Source organism: Marmota flaviventris, chromosome 5 (genome assembly GCF_047511675.1).
Source record: "Marmota flaviventris isolate mMarFla1 chromosome 5, mMarFla1.hap1, whole genome shotgun sequence".
Taxonomy (NCBI): Eukaryota; Metazoa; Chordata; class Mammalia; order Rodentia; family Sciuridae; genus Marmota; species Marmota flaviventris.
In genome coordinates this window covers 45,990,962-46,009,805 of record NC_092502.1, presented here as the reverse complement: position 1 = coordinate 46,009,805, position 18,844 = coordinate 45,990,962, and the positions used below count along the sequence as shown (strand labels likewise).

Below are 18,844 nucleotides of genomic sequence, written 5' to 3'. Positions count from 1 at the left end.
TCTCTTGCTTCTGAAGTTGTGCATGTGCTGCTCTCTCTGTGTGCATTTGATTTTGGAGAAACACCTTCAGCACTACTTAATTACTATGGAAACTAAGATATAATGAAACTCTTTTATTTTCAATACACAGACTGGAGAGATCTGCCCACATGCTCTTTCAACTAGGTCAATAGTGCTTGACATCAACTGACTGCAGGCATCAGAACCCTCGTGGCCTCAGGTGTCAGCTCCCAAGTTCACTGGGCAGATCCAGAGCAGGGTAACATGAAAGAACAAGGAGAGAGAAGATAACCATGCAGACAGAAGGCAGAGATCACTGGAAGGGTGAGAAAGGTCCACAGGGGAGCATGAGAAAGGAAATGAAGGAGTAGAAATGGAGAGAAAGAGGGGGGGAAAGAAAAGCAGTTGAGAGGAAATGTGAAGATAAGGTTACTGAAAAGTGAGGTTGATTATCAGAGGAAATATGGAAATAGACAATGAATGTTTCAGAAGAAACAAAAACCTCTTACATATAACAATTTGAAGTCATGGAGATATTTTATTGCTTAAAATTTACAAGGCTGGCTTTAAAGAAAACCTCTCTGACCTCTGACCCATGGTCAGGTCTGAGGAGACTATGCTTTGGTTTGTCCACATGCTGAAGTCCACAGCCTCCCATCAATGCTAAGGGAACATCCTCTGGTGAAGCAAATCAAAAGTGAACTTTGGTACTGCATCGTAGTTTGTGGCTATCTTAACTTACATAAGAAATAGGGGGAAAAGCCTTAGATCACATTGCCTTGAGTTTATATAACATTGTTAAAGACTTCTCTGAGGTAGATAGGAGATCTGTAGGTTTTTAGCCCCCATTTTACAAAAACGTAAAATGTAAAGAAAAAAAAAACAGGGATTAAATTGTATACAAACAAAGTCTAGAATGGGAATGTTTTGGCTTAGTTGTCATATTTTTAATCAGGTGCAACAAAACTAAGCTAATTCCACACGAGAATGATAAAAATGTTTCAGTTGGTCCACATTCAATGTGGCCAAATAAAACCACATTTCAGACTTATTCCCCTGAGTGCAAAACTAAGAACTATGCTCTGGTTTCACTTTTAGTCCTATTTCTCTTCATTTGAAGGTTTCCCTTCAGATTTGAAGGCTGCCACTGTCTTCTGATATCATTATTTTCACTCACAAGCTTTGGCTGATGGAGTATTGGTTCCACAGGCAAGTGACATGCAACAGCTGCAGGGCAGGGCCTTCCTCTCCTGTGGCCACCACAAGGGGAATCCTAAGAGCACTTTGTGGATCTTACAATCACTTGTCTTTTTGTGACATCATAAAGTTCAGTACTAGCAAAGTGTGGGTTAAGGTACTTAGTACTGTGGGAGGGAGAAATGGGCAGGAGCAGGCCCATTTCTCTGCCCTCAGGACACTTAGTATGGCTTGTAAAAAATGTCTGCTCTTCCTTTTTCAAACTTGCTTTTCTATGGCTTCTCTGTCCTCTAGTTGATATGATTTTTCTGGTTGCTGTTTTTTTACACTGTCATATTATGTTCTCATTATTCTTTCAATGTTGGACTAAATAAACCCTAGGGTATTGCAAATCTGTATTTCCCTCAGAAAAGAATGTGCTCTTCATTAATGCCAATGATTTAATATTCCATTGGCTTTCACAACACAATAAGCAAGACTTTCTTAGGTAAATTTGTTTTTACAAGGCGTTTAAAGTAAATTCTGTGGGTTTATTGCCCAACATGAAGTAAAACTTTCCCCAGAAATACAGCAGGGTTCACAGAATCCTCCGCATTCACAGAGCCTTGGGGCCAAACATGACAACATAGGAGGAATAGGACTCTGAATAGTGGGTGTGACCAAAATACAAATAACATTTGATTTTCCAAACTCACAAAGTATTGGAAATCAAAACTGTGATCAAATAAGATTATATGTGAGAGGCATGCTTAAGAGTCGCCACGAACTATGTGTTTTTCCGAAGCCACTGAGCTATCCTGGCATTTCGCTTTTTGTTTTTCAGATTTTCATTCTTTATTGTCTGTAATTTGGCATGAACTGTGATCCTCTGGTGCTCCTCCAACATGTTACTGTAAAACTGCTGCAGCTGGAAGGACAGAGAGACAAGCCAATCAGTGCAGTCTAACTTTTCACTTACACAATATAAAACAAAGCTCATACCAAATGGCAACATGATTCTGCAAAAGGGTAATGAGAGTAGCAGGAATGTGTATACCTAGATAATGTGTCCCTGGGGAGACTGGTGACTGAGACAAATGTGATGAAGACCATGCTTACCCAGAAAAGTTAAATGCAGATTAGAAGGTTCACGAAACAGAACTTTGTCTATTCCCAAAGCACATCCTAAGCCTCCATAAATATTTACTGAATGTTATGTAAGTTTTGTGGACAGAGATACAGTGAGACTCTTTTGTATCTCAAAGGAAATTTTACAATTTCCAAAGTTCAAAACGGGTATATACCACAAATTTTATTTTTTATTTTTTAATATTTTAGTCAAATTAACAGTTTGCAGATGGCATGATTATATATTTATAAAATACCGAATATCCAATAAAAAATATTAGAACTAATAAAACATTCAGTGAAGTTGCAAGATATAAACCCAAAAAACAAAATTCAATAGCATTTCTAAACATGAATAGTAAATTATCTGGGGAAAAGAAAAGCAGAAAAACAACCTTATTTCTGGTAGCTACCAAATAACTAAAATAAAATTAGTCAAAGAGGTGAAAGAACCTTACAATAAAAACTAGAAAACACTGATGAAAGAAAATGAAGAGGGCACAAAGGAAATGGAAAGACTTCCAATGTTCATAGCCTGGAAGAATCAATTTGGATAAACTGTCCATACTCCTGAAAGCAATCTACAGATTCAATGTAATCCTTATGAAAATACCAATGAGATTCTTCATAGAACCAGAAAAACAATTCTAAAATTTGTATAGGATCATACATACACACACAAATACACCTGAATAGCCAAAACAATCTTGAGCTTTTTTAAAGAAAGCAAGAGGCATTGATTGTACTACCTAATTTCAAAATGTATTAGCAAAGTTATAGTAACTAAAACAGTATGGTATTGACATAAAAACAGATATATCGGGACTAAGGTTGTGGTTCAGTGGTACAGCGCTTGCCTAGCATGTGTGAGGTACAGAGTTTGATTCTCAGCACCACGTAAAATATATAAATAAAATAAAGATAGTGTGTTTATTTACAACTAAAAAACTATTGAAAAAGGAAAACAGACATATCAACCAGTGGAACAGAATAGAGAGGCTAGAAGTAAACCCACACACATTTATAGCCAACTGAACTTTGACAATAGTGCTAAGAACATGCATTGGAGAAAGGTCAGTCATATCAGTAAATAATACTGGGAAAATGGAGAAGCACACACAGAAGAATGAAGCTAGATGATGTTTTAATCACAAAGAAATAATAATGGGGGCTGGGGCTGGGACTCAGTGGTAGAGCCACTTATCTGGCACACATGAGGTGCTGGGTTCAATCCTCAGCACCACATAAAAATAAAATAAAGGTATTGTGTTCACCTACAACTAAAAATATGTATATATTTTTTTAAAAAGAAATAATGATGGAGTAGATAAGAAGGAGGAGGAAGATAGGTATGCCCTGATTTGAACATTACATAACATACATGCATTAAAACATTAAAGAGTTACTCTATAAATATGTGTAATTTTATTTATTAGTTCAAAAAAAATTAAGAACAATATTTTGACAGTTAACCGATCTTTTGGCTAAATTGTCTCATTGGATCAGGCCTAGAACTTAGTTACTGGATAGTATAATATTTGCCACAATATTATACGTAAGTCAGACCACAACAGAATATGATATTCTGAAAGTCTATTTCTGTGTCAGTGAGTTAGAACTCAGAACACATATCACCATAAGATGATAGTGTACCTGCTCATAAAACCCACTTAAACCTTGATGCACTTGAGATTGAGTAGTAATCAGGCTATCAAGTTTAATTACTGTGTATGGAAAAGTTCTAGTGGAAAACAGATTAAGGATCTAGGAACTAGCTTTTCATTCTTTCCTTCCCTGCCCACACCTGCCAGGAAGTGGGAGCCACATGTCCACAGCTCCACACCACAGGTGGCATGCTGATGATTGGGCTATTGCAGTGTTGAGAGAGTTGGGGACCTGCAGGACCATAGATGGATTCCATATGTGCTTAAGAGCATGTGTAAGGCCAGGCTTCTTGCAGAGTGGAGCATTAAGACCAGGCCAGAAGTGTGAGGGTGTATGGAAGCTGTGTGGGTGAGTAGGGACAAGGGACTCAGATGACTTCTTTTTCATTTTCCTTTTTAGTAATTATTTAGTTATTATCATGTGAACTGACTAATATGTTCTAGTAGGACTGTTGGACACTAATACTTTGACAAGGATATCCATCATAACTAATTTTCAGAATTGCAATAATAACTACTGCTAAATAAATTTTCGTGCATTTTCCCAAAACTATAGTAACTATAGTTTTGGAAGTTCGAGGATTGTTAAATTTATACCAACTGTATTCTTTCATTTATTAAACAGCACCACAAATTTACTGGTTTCTGTAAAGCCAAAGATGAACTAATATGCATTGGAATATACAAACAAAATCTCAGTCTTGATCCTGGAACCTTCATTCCCATCATGTTCTGGGTGTGCCTTCCTCCCTCCTATGTGGGGACTCCCTGATACATCAAGTTCTGACAGTTCAGCCTCAAGCCAGCCAAACCCCAAACAAAGATAATTCCTTCAGGAATTCCCTCATGATTACTGCATAATAGACTGTTTCTTTCTCTCTCTCTCTCTCTCTCTTTTTTTTTTTTTTTTTTTACTTAGGATCAAATATTAGGCCTTGAGGTCCTACACATTTTTTTTGTTTGTTTACTTGCTTGGGGAGAGTTGAGTTTCCTTTTTTGTTTACACAGCATCTTCATGTACATATTAATATAGTTTCAGGCCATGATGTTTAATTTAATCAGTTTTATTGGAATATAATTTGTGAACAATAAGCTGATCAGTAAGCTGTATAGTTCAATGAGTTTGAGCCATGACCTTTGAAACCACGGCTTCAATCAAGAAACAGTACTCATTTTCATCACTCAAAACAATATTTTGACAGTTAACTCATCTTTTGGCTAAATTGTCTCATTGGATCCCTCTTGGGCTAGGGAAATAGCTCCATTGAGAGTGCTTACCTCTCATGCACAAGGCCCTGGGTTCAATCTCCAGCACCATGAAAAAAAAAAAAAGAATTCCCTCTTGTGTTTTACAGTTCATCCCTCCTTCTGTTCCAGGAAGCCATTGATCTGCCTTTTTTGTCATTTTAAATTTTCCTAGAATGCAACTGGATTCTTGTATTCAACATAATCAACTTAAGATTCATCTGAATTTCTACACAAATTCATTCCTTTTGTATTTGTACTGTTCCACTGTGTGGTGACATTACAATTCACCCATTGTAGACATTTAGATGACTTCCATTTGGGGCTAATGTGAATAAAGCTGCTATGTATAAATCTTTCTATAGACAAAGGTTTTCATTTTCTCAAGCAGAAATCTAGAATTGGAATTGTTATGTCATATGTGTCTGATTAACATTTAAAAATTGCCTGTTTTCCTAAGTGATTGTACCATGTTACATTGCCACCCCCCGGCCATTCAAAGGAGTTCCAATTGTTCCATGTCTTTCCCAACTTTCAGTATTAGAAATCTAATTTTGCCTATGCAACTGGATATGTGAAGGTTATACTTCTCTCTCTCTCTCTCTCTCTCTCTCTCTCTGTGTGTGTGTGTGTGTGTGTGTGGTGTCCTTTTGTCCTTTTGTAGACATTTTCTTTCCCCTCTCATTTTACTTTCTGATTATAGTATTCTTTTTTTTTTTCCTTCCAGAACTATACCTCTCCCATTTCCAGTGCCTGGAGTTTGAGCTGGGCTAGCTCCAAGTTTGGATACATGAGACCAATCGTAGTATCCTAGGCTCTATCCCTCCACGGCTACACACAATGATTAGTGCTAAGACAAATCAAAGTCCTTTTTTCAGGACAGAAACCTGAAGGTGAGTAAGAAAGGATTACTTTTTCTGCAACTGAGAGTGCAAAAAGTCATGTTAAGTTGGAGCTTCCACATGAAGAAAGCCTGTGTAAGAAGAACCGCAGCCCAGAGGAAAGCAAATACAAGATATGGAAAGCCCTGTGTTAGGCTTCAAGAATACAAATACGGCTGATATTATCTCAGTCCTTGAGGAACTTATAATAACCTCACATGGTCATCATATTCACACACTAATTTCAGGATAATGTGGTAAGCACTATGATAAAGACACTCATAGGATGATTTGGGGGCATGGAGGAAAACAGGGTATAAATCTATTTGTTACAAAATTCCTAGAATATGTGGTTGGAGCAGGATCTTAAAGGGCAATTAGGAATTATCCAACCAAAGCAGAGATGGGGAAGATACCAGAAACAGAAGGTACAATGTTTCTGAAGTCTAGAAAACATAAAAAAAATGATAACCTAATAAAATCTGTAAGCACTATGTATACTTGAGGGAAAGTATGTGGGGTATTTGTTAGTCTCTCTTGCTTTCTCATACTCAGTGGTAATATAAGCAAAAGTGAAGCCAGAGAGTAAAGCAGAGGCCAGATGATGAAGGGCATCATGTACTAATTAAAATATTTTTAAAGTTTATTCTAAAAGCTATGAAGAACCCCAAAGAATGGATAAATGACTGGCAGCAATGTAAAGGAAGGCATGAGGGGAAGAGCAACCTGGGAGAGGGAGCCCAGGCCAGTCCACTGTAGCAGTTCAGGTGAGCAAGAATGAAATCCAACCCTCCATGGACAGACATGTCCATTTCAGAAGGATAACTAAAAACCACTTCCTTTACAGTGATAATACCACCAATGGAAATATAGAGTATAATAATTTAGGTAAGCATGTTATTTTTAATTTTAGCAAATCCAAATAGTATCATAAGTGCTTTCCAAATTATCATATGTTTTTCAATGTTTAAGGTGCTTACCTCCATGATCTGTAGATCTGTACTTATGGTTCTTCCAATTACGTACATTAGAGTAACCAGTGACTGTGTTCCATACCTACAAAACAGTAAAAATGTGATTCAGGGGTCAAAATTATTTTGCAAAATAAAGCTGTGTTTTGTGCAGCAGATAAATATTAAATGTACAACCCTTATTAATTGCTATCTCCCGAATCCAGGCAAAAACAGGAATGAAGTCCAATTTCATCTTTTAATAGAAAATCTGTTGTATAGAAAGTTCTATTAGCACTAAAGACATTTATAAATACTGAGTTGTGTAACAGTTTTTGAAGTTTGATTTAAATACTAAAAGCTCTTTTAAAAGCAACAACTGTGCTTATTTTTTTAATGAGGTAGTTAGAATACATGTTCCATGTCTCAAATTAAGAAAATTTATAAGGCAGTAAATAAACATGTAAAATTATGGCCCTTAAAAAGCAATAGTTGGCATAGGGTCAGTTTCAGAACCACTGACTAAAGTACCGTGCACTGTATTAAAAATGTTGTATTAGTTATGTTTTTGGAGAGAGGATTCCTATTTTCAGGTACTCTCAGAATGTTGATGATCACTGAAAACTCAGTCCCATGGCAACCTCCAATAGGCATGGTAATTAAAAAATGCCCTTCAGTCAGTGTCCTTGAATATCTAACAAGAATAATCTGAAAAAAAAGCTGTTGCTATGGAAAAAGAGCAGATACATACCTGTCCAAAGTGTTGCTGTAGCTAAAAATGTAAATTAAGGACTTTTGGATGCATTAAAAGAAAGAGAGAAAAATTAAATTAAAATAAGATTATTATAATGGACTGAAAAATAAATGGTTTCATTGCCTTGATAATTAATACACGCAATTGATTTAGTTCAAAATGCCTACTTGAAATTAAAAATTGTAAGAGTTCATTTGCATATGTTCAAATAAAAGAGAAAATTGAGCTTTCAGTTTTTAGGGTCCCAAGTGTGTCAAGCTATGGCTACTGGAGCAAAGAGAGGACAAAGCAAACAAACCTGTGTCTATGGGGAAAGGGTAAATATCTCTTTGTGCTCCATTTTAAAGAGACAAGTAGAAAAAAAAAACCCAAAGCATAAGAAATTTGAGTTTCAAAAAAATCAAGCTTCACTCTTAAAGACAAACATAAAACAGAAGAAAACTGTCTACTATGTCAAATGTGTGATTTTCTGCCAAATACAGGAGAAAGGTGACCCCAAGCGATGGAGCTGGGTTTGAAATCATCTTTATCAAATTTCAGAGTGTAAAAAATGGAACACAGAGTTAGATGTAGGCTTTAGCAGATTGAATGAGATAGTGTGTGTGCAAGGCCTACCAGGGTCCCAAACAACTCCACTCCTTCCCAATCTCCTCAATCTCAGGAGTTGTTTTTGAGAAAGACATGATTTACCTCTCTTGAAAATGCATTCTCTTTCATTATTACTAATCAAAAATATATGCATTACCAATAGTTTATACTTCAGAATTCCGATTTATTATAATTAACATGAAGAGCCAATGTATGTCAATAGTTAACCTTTTATCCTTCATAAAAAGAAAATGGTAACTAATATTCAATTTTAGTGTGGGTACAGTGATTTGGCACTCTAGTATGGTTGACTTTCAGCCTCTCCCATTTCTCATAGTTCTCCCCACTGTCCCTAGCCAGGTCTGATTGCTTGCAGAGAGCATGGCCACCAGGTCATCAGGGAAGCATTGAGGTCTAATCCAGGGCCTGGCCACTGTACTCTGATAACATCTCAGTTTGTTTTTGCTCCTCTGCAACCTTTTCAACCCTGTTTCCATCATGAAATACAACAGAGCAGAAGAGAAAATGAACCCCTGCTTTCAAGCTTAGGACTTAAGCAATATAACAGCAGTAGGAGAAATCATGTGTTTAGGGAAGATGAAGAAAGGATGCATTTTGGACCAGTTAGGTGTGAAATTGATTGAATTCTGTATTCAAATAAAACTAGGGTTTTCCTATCAGCCGTGAAGCCCACTTAACAAGAATGGCAAGGGCATGAATACCACTTTTATCACATACAATAAAAGAGTCACAAAAATATTATTGTTTTACTCTTGCTCAAGTTCTTTCATAGGATCCATCCATAGCTGTTACCTATTGACTTTCTATAACCTAAAAGGTATCTTTTATAAGACAAGGAGTCTCCCTTGGAGTCGGCATTCAAAAATTCATCTTTGATCCAACAATTAACTAAATCCCCCCAGCTGCAAGTGTAATGCCCTGTACATGGGAGTGGGAGCAGTTGACCACTCCAGGCCCACAAGAATCAAGTTATCTTACTGAATCAAATGTTGAACATATTTATCTGGATTAGATTTCCTGGGAAGAATGCTAGACCTGGCTGAGGGGAGGAGAAAGTCTGTGGACTGCTGTTGCCAGGGTGTTCAACATTTATGATTTTACTCTAGGAGACAACGTCCACAAGACTGCCTGCACGTCATGGTGAAACATGCCCATGACTGCTTGAGACAGGGGAAGGATGTACTTAAAACCAGTGTTGACCACTGCATGCCCACCAGGACCAAAGCTAGACATCCTGAGATGATGTTTGTTTTTGCATTAGATGTGCCGACCAGTCCCCCACCCCATGCCCATCATGTCTGCATCCCTAAGCACAGGATCCCAGAAGGATATCACCATATGAGAGTGGTGAAAAGCCCTCTGGTCATACTAATCCTAATTCCAGATCCTACAGCCAGGACCAAACCCATCACCCATTAAAAACTTTTGAGTCTGGGTTAATTAATTGCCTGTAAAATTAATTGAGAATTGTTTTATGGGTGGTTGTGAAAACTTCAATTATTACAAGTATAAACATTTCTTTCATCCTAATCATGGCATTCCAACAGGGCTAAAGGATGTTATCAATGTCATAAAGTAGAAAATGACAGTATTGAGAAAGAGAAACTGATTGACATAAGGACTCATAATAAAACAGATATACAATCCAGTAAGATAATATTAATAATAATGAACTTTAAGCACTTATTGTGTGCTGAGTACTTTAAGTAGCATTTCATAAACTATCTTAAACATGATTATGGTTATCATCCCCATGTTAGGAATAAAAAAACTGAAGCTTAGATTTTAAAAAATTGTTTAAGGTCACACATTAGCATTCTTCTCAACCTATGATTGACCTGATTCTACATTTTGTGTTCTTAACTCTATGACATATTATGTCTTTAATGGAATAGCGGGTAGACAGAAAAAACTAAAATCACAGTAAATAAAAGGACAAGAAAAACAATGAAGAGACACTTTCTATAATTCTTAGAGGAATAAACCACCACTTTGCTATAGAGTTCTTTGTAGATCTTCCCACTACCCCCGCCCCCCACATTCTGCAATTGCCCTAATAGCCTTAACACACTATCGGCATTAAGCACAACCAGTATGTGCCTCACAGACACAAGTTAGAAATAAGAAATCACCAGTGAGGAACACACAAAATCAAACTCCGTGGCAGATATTCAAATCCTGTTATAACATGTCCAACCTCTTACCCCCAAACTTATCTCCTCAACCCTATCTTCCCTTTTCCGGTGCTCTAAGCTCCAGCAGATCAGTTTTTGTGACCAGACCCAAATAAGCCTCCCAGTCCTGCATCCAGACATTTCCTGGTGTCAGGTTCTCATATAGAAGGAGTGTTTTTCCCAAACCACCTGTTCCAATCACAATCTACTCCCCACTTCCTCTTGAATCTCCAAAGCCCTTGAGATCTCTCTTTCACAGCATTCATCAGACCTATGTACTTATCACTTTACCTCCCCATAACAGCTTGAACTGTATCTTGACATAAGAAATTAAAAAAAAAACTAAGATATTTTGTTACTGGAAAGAACCTTAGAATTTGTCTGATACAACATCTGCCATTTTACAGAGGAGGAAACCAATGCTTGAATGTCAACTAGTACACAAAAAATAAATACATGTTTCAGTTCCATTTCTGGATGAAAGAGCTGGAAAAAAATGTCTCTCCATTCTATCCTTCTTCTGGAGCGTGCGATCTACTGGCAAAAGGACATTTTGTTGACAATGGAGTATCCTATTATGGTTTGGATCTGGAATGTACTCCCTCATGTGTTCAGAAGTAGGGCTTTTAGGCAATAATTGGCTTATGAGGGCTCTGATCTCATCATGTGGCTGAATGAACTATTGGGGGATGGGATCTAGTTGAAGGAAATAGGTCACTGTGAGTATGCCCTAGACAAGTTCATCTTCTCTCTAGCCTCTTCCTCCCTCTATGTTTCTTGGCTGCTATGAAATGAACAGCTTTCCTCCACTATATCCTTCCACCATGATGTTCTGTTTCACCTCAGGACCACAGCAGTGGAGCTCACTGACCATGGAATGAACCTCTGAAACCATGACCCCAAATAAACTCTTTCTTCTCTAAGTTGTTCTTGGCAGTTATTTTGGTCACAGCAACAAAAAGCTGACTAACACATATCCCAAGCTTATGTTCAGAAAGACTGTACCTGTAAGAGGCTAAGTATTCAAAATGCATGGAAAACTCCACATTTCTTTTTGCAGGGCTTTTCAAGACTTTACAATGTTAACATACCTTATAGGTTTACAAAAGGGAGGGTTAAAACCGACAATTTTTAAACAGCTTGGGCCATTTCTACCTTGTTCACAGAAGGCATATCAGTGTTTTCCATGAATAACATTCAGTGGAACACACTTGAGAAACCTTAAGTGATCTGTCACATTTTAGAAAATCCAGCATAAATACTTTTTGCACAGTTAATATAAAGCTTAATTTGGCATAATCTTTTTAAACTTATGCTTTTTATTCTATCTTCATCGTTACATGAAGACTGGTGACATATTAATATTCATGTCAAATATAACAGTTCAGAAAGTGATAATTAAATATTCTGATGTACAAAGAAGTAAACATTCCTGTGCCATTTTAAAGATATATAATATTTTAATTATTAAATTAAAATATTATTTTAATCACTCATAAAATATCACTGTCTATTCTAAATAAAACCATCAGCAAAATTGAACAAAACTATAATCTAAACACAGAAAATAAATGTATTCAATGTAGAAAGCAAACTTGTTTGAATCTGAAAGAAATTTTGTAGTAGAATGTGCAAAAGGAGTGAACAAAGATTAATTTGCCATAAATATGGCATCTATTATATTAGTGTGGTGTTTTCTTGAGTAAACAATAGAAATATTCAAGCCATAGTTAAAAGGCCATGCATTTATAATCTAGGAACTTCTTGGAGATAATGATAAGACTCATTTGGAGTTTAAGAAAGGAATTACTAATATGCTCTTATTTAATTTAATAAATTGACAGATAAAATAAACTTTTCAAAGAGTAGAATTTAAGCCTCACTAGAATATTGCCAACATTTTTCTGTTCTCTAAATTATTTTGAGGAATAAAAATTAAAACATACCTAAAGTCACTTAAATTAAAAGCAATTTTTGCCATCTTTAACACCTTTTCAATAGAGCACATGTACAGTGCATCTTCTAATTTTTAAAAAAATTTCATTTCAGAATAGTTTTAAATTTATATGAAAAGTTGCAAAAAAACCTTTCATGTGCCTGGCACTCAGTTTCTCTCTTATGGTTAACATTTGTACAATATGTTTGTCTAATGAATGGGCTGATTGTCCTCTAATTTTTAATAAAGAAAATAAATAAGATTTTTTTTTTAAATTAGAAGCATGCCCTTATCATTTATTTTCTCGTCTAGTGACGTCTATGGGCTAAAGAGGCCAATATGAGGAATGCATTATCATAGACGAGAGAGAGAGCAGCAAAGTCCAGATATGTGTTTCAGGTGGCACCATACATTTATTTATGTCAGGATTCTATAAAACTGTTTTGAAGTTTCAATTTGCACATGGGCTGTGTATGGTATAAGAAGAAAGAATAATGAATGGAGTGGCTGTTTCCCCCTGAGATCAATGCTGTCCAATTAACCTCTCCACAATAACAGAAATGTCCTTGGTATCTGTGCTGTTCTCTAAGCACACTAAACTCTTAAAACAGGGATAGTGTGATTGAGGAATTGACTTTTAAATTTTATTTACTTTCAGTTAATGTAAATTTCCATATATTTGCTAATGGCTCTCATATTGGGGCAATGCAGCCTCATGTAATTTTAAATACAGCATCTACTGGTCTCATGTTAAACAAAACTAGAATCACCTGGGAAGCCAGTGAGAGATACAGATTTTCTATACTGTTCTAGAAGATTCTGATTTGAAAAGGTTAGATAGACTTGGGCATCTTCATGCTTATTAGCCACTCCAGGTGATTCTGAAACATTGCTAAATTTGGAAGTTTCTGGTTGGGACTCAGGCTTCCTTCTCTGTATGTGGACAACTCCTGGGGTTGACCAGCACCACTTCACTTTGAGCCACTCCAGGACATCCTATGAGGATGCTGAGTGCCAGGCACTACTAAAGAGTAAGCCTGGGAAGTTACTGTACCCTGTGTCTTCCTCGGGGCCCCAACAGTGCTTCAGAAGGAATGGAGAGTGTGACACCTTGTGGTGATTACAACACAGGTCCTCAAGCAAACCACGACACACTTCTTAAATGAGCTGTTTGCCTAACATTTTAATTCCAAAATTGCTACCAAAGAGGTCATCAAGGGATTCTGGAAGAAGAGTCAAGGATGGTAGCTAAAGAGAATGACTGAGAGCAAGCTGACCAACACAACAAAAAGATAGGTGGCTATCACCTATAGACCAGAAAAGCCAGGCCCATTAGACCTAGGTGGGCATGGGGACAGAGGGTTTTGTCAAAAGCTCCAAGGAGAGAGAACAGAGACTAACAAACAGCCCATGAGGCTCAAATCTCTGAAACTTCATGCAATCAGGGTACCTTTGCACATAATTTTGAATTCAAACTCGACTTTCAAATTCCTCATGGAAGTTAAGGCTAAGGAAGGAGGGGATAGTCTTTAATGACCCAAGCAGAACTTGAAGTCAAAATTCACCTCTAAATGACCATCTAAAGCAAATAACCAACAATAACAGATAATCTAAAATAGGAGAAAAGGACAATATTCTTATTATATGGGTATAATATGTATGTTCCATTATGAACCAGAGAAGTGGTACAGTATAGATAAATTCTCATCTGAACATTTAAAATTTCTGAATCAAAACCACCTTTTTGGTGTTGTAAAGGTGTTCAATGAATGTTTACAAAAGGAAAACATTCTATTATTTTGCTGCATAAAAGAATCATACTCAATATTCTTAAATATTTATATTCTACATATTTTGTTTTAAAGAGATATATTTAGAAAAGGTATCTTACAACTTTTCATGTGCTTGGATCTTAACTTTTGGCTGCTTTGTAGCTGCTTAATCTAAATAGCAGGTAGGACAGATTAATTCTGGGCTTTTCAGAATGAATGGTTAAGTAATGTTTTAGAAAAACCAGTCGTGAAGGATGTACTGTCTTGAGTCTTACATGTTTATATATATTTTACCCAACAGAGATGCTAGGAAGCAAGCAAATTGAATCTTAAGTAAGAAATTTAAAGAGCTCAAGGATACAGAATTCAGCTATGTAAAAGAAATCTGACAAAAAATTAAAGACATGAGCAACATCCCAGGTCAACATAGTAATGAACATTCTTTTTTTTCTTTTTGGTACTGGGGACATCCCAAGCCCTTTTTAACATTTCATTTAGAGACAGCGTCTCACTAAGTTGTTTAGGGACTCACTAAGTTGCTGAGGCTGTGGCTTTGAACTGAGTATCCTCCTGCTTCAGCCTCCCGAGCCGCTGGGATTTCAGGCATGTTCCATTGCACCCAGCTGAGCATTATTTCTTAAAGATACTGTGATGAAATAGTCACAAAATAAATGAATGGATCATGTATGCACATACCAAAACACAATCTGCTCAAATCCGCATCTCTTTAAGACAAACTTCTTCATGGGTGTGATGGGAAACCAAGGTAGATAAATATCCTGTGCAAATACATTTTCATACAGAAATTCAAAATTGAAGGTAAGTAATGGCTTCCCATTTGTGGTGAGACAAAATGCAGGAAAGATCATTGCTTCTCTAAACCATTGCAAAGGCAGTGCAAAAGACTCCTGTGTCAATGCCAGTCACAAGCTGGCACAGGTCAGTGACCTAAATAGAAGAGAGATCGCAGCTTCCTTCTTACCTTTCAATCACAGCTTGCCAATTGTTGATTAAGAAATCCTTTGCTATGTACCGGCCAACTTCAGATGCTGCCACAGCTTCCATTACATTTGTTTCATTAAAAGTGAATGGAGATGTAGTGATGGCATACTCCATATATCTTCAAGAGTGCATTTGCAAAAAAAAAAAAAAAAAAAAAAAATTAAAAAATTCAATACAGAGTCAAATAAATTGAATTAAAATCCCATGGTTTTAAGTTAGCAATTCATAAACACGTTTCTTTTTAAATCTTTAGCACATTTCTGTTTTTCTCCTTTTGGTATATAAATTGAATCCCTCCACCAGGAACTTTTAAAATAAGTTGACCACAATCACCTGTTAAGTATCCATGGGTCTTTACTGCAGCTCATTGCATAAGCAAGTTGGATCCTTTCCTCCTCCTTTGTTGTATTAATGTAGACATTTAACAAAAAGTCCCATTCTTTATCACTTCCCAAGGCAACGCCATAACATAAAATCACATTTTTAATTGGATAAGGTATTCTGTAAGGTATAACATGCAATGATATTTCTCACAGTAGTTAAGTTATTCAGGTTGTCACATATTTAGAAGTAGAAAAAATATTTGAAAAAAAAAATTTGAAACCCCAGACATAAAAATCAAAGTAGAGATATAGAAAAGTAATGCAGGAACTGTCATTTGCATTCATGCCATAAGAAAAGATCATCTAATTAGCTTAAAAAGTGAGTTTTCAGAGAGAAGTAAATGAATAGTATGATGTAGGTGGATAAAAGCAATTTGGTCTTCTAACTCATTGTCATATTCCTCCTGTGGTAGAGGTAATGAAGACAAAAATGTAGTCTCAGCTTTCAGTGAGACTTCAAATTTAGAGGGTGGCGGGGGTTGGGGGAGAGATGCTCTGATAAGTTCATAGACCTAATGTGAATAAACAGTCACAAAGAACAACCCAATAAGACTCAAAACAAGCAGCAGAGAGAATTCTATGTTAAATGTTTATGGAAAGAATGCACCAGCAATGAGGGGTCCTGGGTGACAATTTACCTAAGAATTTGAATCTTCTATTGTTATGCAAAGACAATTTTTTTGTGGCAAGAACCTATAATTTACTCTTTTAGCAAAAATACCAAAATCAATACAATATCACTCATTATATTAGTAGTGGTTTACATTATATTTCTATACATGTTCATTCTATGGATGTGCACCTTTGTATACTTGGATCTACATCTCATTTCCTCCAAATCTCTACCCCTGATAATCACTATTTCATTCTATATAGACGATTGTTTTTTAAAAGGATATTTGAAAAGAAATTAGACAGAGATATTAACCAAGTGAAAACAAAATGATCACTGCCACTGTGAGAACATCCAAAAGATAGAGACATTGGTTCTAAAATATGACACAAACAAGGGAAATTACAGGGTCACTCATACTCGTTCTCTGGATGGTTCATCCATTTTCTGAAGAGTTCTCTTGACAGCTGGAGACAGTCTTCAAGACCCAACCAACATGCAGCTCCAAAAACTTTTTCCAGTGATATTCTTGAAGGAAAAAGTCAAAGAAAAGCATTTCATTTCACAGTATCACCTTCATTTTCTTCCAAGAGTGAGTGCTTCATGAAATAATGAGCACTTTAAAGCTTCCTTTCAATAATATCAGGTCTGTTTTTAAAAAATAGCTTTTGTGGATGACAAATGGATTTAAGATTCAGAGAAACTTTTGCTGAGAGGCTCTCAGGCACTAAAAAAACTCCTAAGACTAGTATTTTTTGAAAGTTAGAAATAAATTACTGCCATCTTTCATCTCCCTCAAACACACATGGGTGTACACACACTCCACATCTGTTGTCAATTTCCTCCCTTTGACAGTAATTGCCTTATGGATTAAAAAAAAGTCTTTATAGTATCTGATCTAATACACTTAAAAATAAGGATCTCTCTGCAAGAAAAAGAAAGAAAATAGTTTATTTTGCTCCTTCTGCAGTTTGCTTTCCCTTGCTTAAGTATCTGTTTCTTCCCTTACTCCTCCTGGCTATTGTGTGCATGTACAGGAAAAGAACAGAGGTGTTGGTTTGGTTTGATTTATTTTTATAGCTGAGCAAGGATACACATTGTGATTCAAAGCAAAATAATTTCCAAAATAATAGAGAGAAAAGCAACAATAAATCCAGGTAAGAAATCCCTTGCAGTGTGTCTTCCTACCCTCTCCAAGTTTGGGGTCTGGGTAAAAGAAGCCAAACTGGCTGTAAATTTCCAGAAAATGCAAAAGCCAAACGCTGTTGCTCCACCCTATAGTTTCAACCCAGCCTAGCCTGACCTTCTGATAAGCAAAAGTGGAATGTCCAAGGGTGGAGATCCTCTGAGAGAGAGTTCTGGACATTAATTTACATAACTTACTCCCTCCCCCAACCCATGCCAACCCCAAGCTGGCTGCAAAAAGACGGAATTCTGAGGAAATGCAGTCACTCCCCAAGGTTGCTCGAAGAAAAGAACCGGCCTAGGATGCTACAAAAAGTAAGCCACTTCAGTCTAATTTAGGAGAGCCAAGAATACGTCTGGTTAACATATGTGCTGCCTGATGGAGCACATTTGGCCGTTCTGTTCATTCACACAATTTGCCGGTCCATTCTATCTTAGGCTGTTCTCACCTTCTTCCACCTTCTCATGTATTCAGTTCTATGTCCTTCCAGTTACATACCCTAGAGCTAAGATTTCTAGCCTCTCAGTGGGTACAATTGAGGGAATAATCAATGTTGTATATTTTGTATTTCTTTTTTGGTCTTTATTTTTTTCATTGGTTGTTCAAAACATTACAAAAAAGCTCTTGACATATCATATTTCATACATTAGATTCAAGTGGGTTATGAACTCCCATTTTTAACCCAAATACAGATTGCAGAATCACATCAGTTACACATCCACATTTTTACATAATGCCCTATTAGTAACTGTTGTATTCTGCTACCTTTCCTATCCTCTACTATCTCCCCTCCCCTCCCCTCCCATCTTCTCCCTCTACCCCATCTACTGTAATTCATTTCTCTCCTTGTTTATTTTCCCATTCCCCTCACAACCTCTTATATGTAATTTTGTATAACAATGAGGGTCTCCCTCCATTTCCATGCAATTTCCCTTTTCTCTCCCTTTCCCTCCCACCTCATGTCTCTGTTTAATGTTAATCTTTTCTTCCTGCTCTTCTGTTCTGTTCTTAGTCGCTCTCATTATATCAAAGAAGACATTTGGTATTTGTTTTTTAGGGATTGGCTAGCTTCACTAAGCATAATCTGCTCTAGTGCCATCCATTTCCCTGCAAATTCCATGATTTTGTCATTTTTTAGTGCTGCGTAATACTCCATGGTGTATAAATGCCACATTTTTTTTATCCATTCATCTATTGAAGGGCATCTGGGTTGGTTCCACAGTCTAGCTATTGTGAATTGAGCTGCTATGAACATCGATGTGGCAGTATCCCTGTAGTACACTCTTTTAAGGTCTACAGGGAATAGTCCGAGAAGGGGAATAGCTGGGTCAAATGGTGGTTCCATTCCAAGCTTTCCCAGGAATCTCTATA

General features: G+C 36.6%; 1 protein-coding gene across 1 annotated transcript in view; it reads right to left on the bottom strand.

Moving 5' to 3' along the window:
• Positions 1-535: 535 nt before the first annotated feature.
• The window catches only part of Lvrn (laeverin), an 85,551-nt gene continuing 67,242 nt past the window's right edge, over positions 536-18,844 (bottom strand). The window contains exons 16-20 of the mRNA XM_027941124.2: positions 16,708-16,815; positions 15,625-15,792; positions 15,272-15,409; positions 7,075-7,150; positions 536-2,104 (exon numbers count right to left, since the gene is read on the bottom strand). Of these exons, the coding sequence (XP_027796925.2) occupies positions 1,964-2,104; positions 7,075-7,150; positions 15,272-15,409; positions 15,625-15,792; positions 16,708-16,815 (631 nt within the window). The 3' untranslated portion in view covers positions 536-1,963. The remainder of the gene's footprint in view (positions 2,105-7,074; positions 7,151-15,271; positions 15,410-15,624; positions 15,793-16,707; positions 16,816-18,844) is intronic.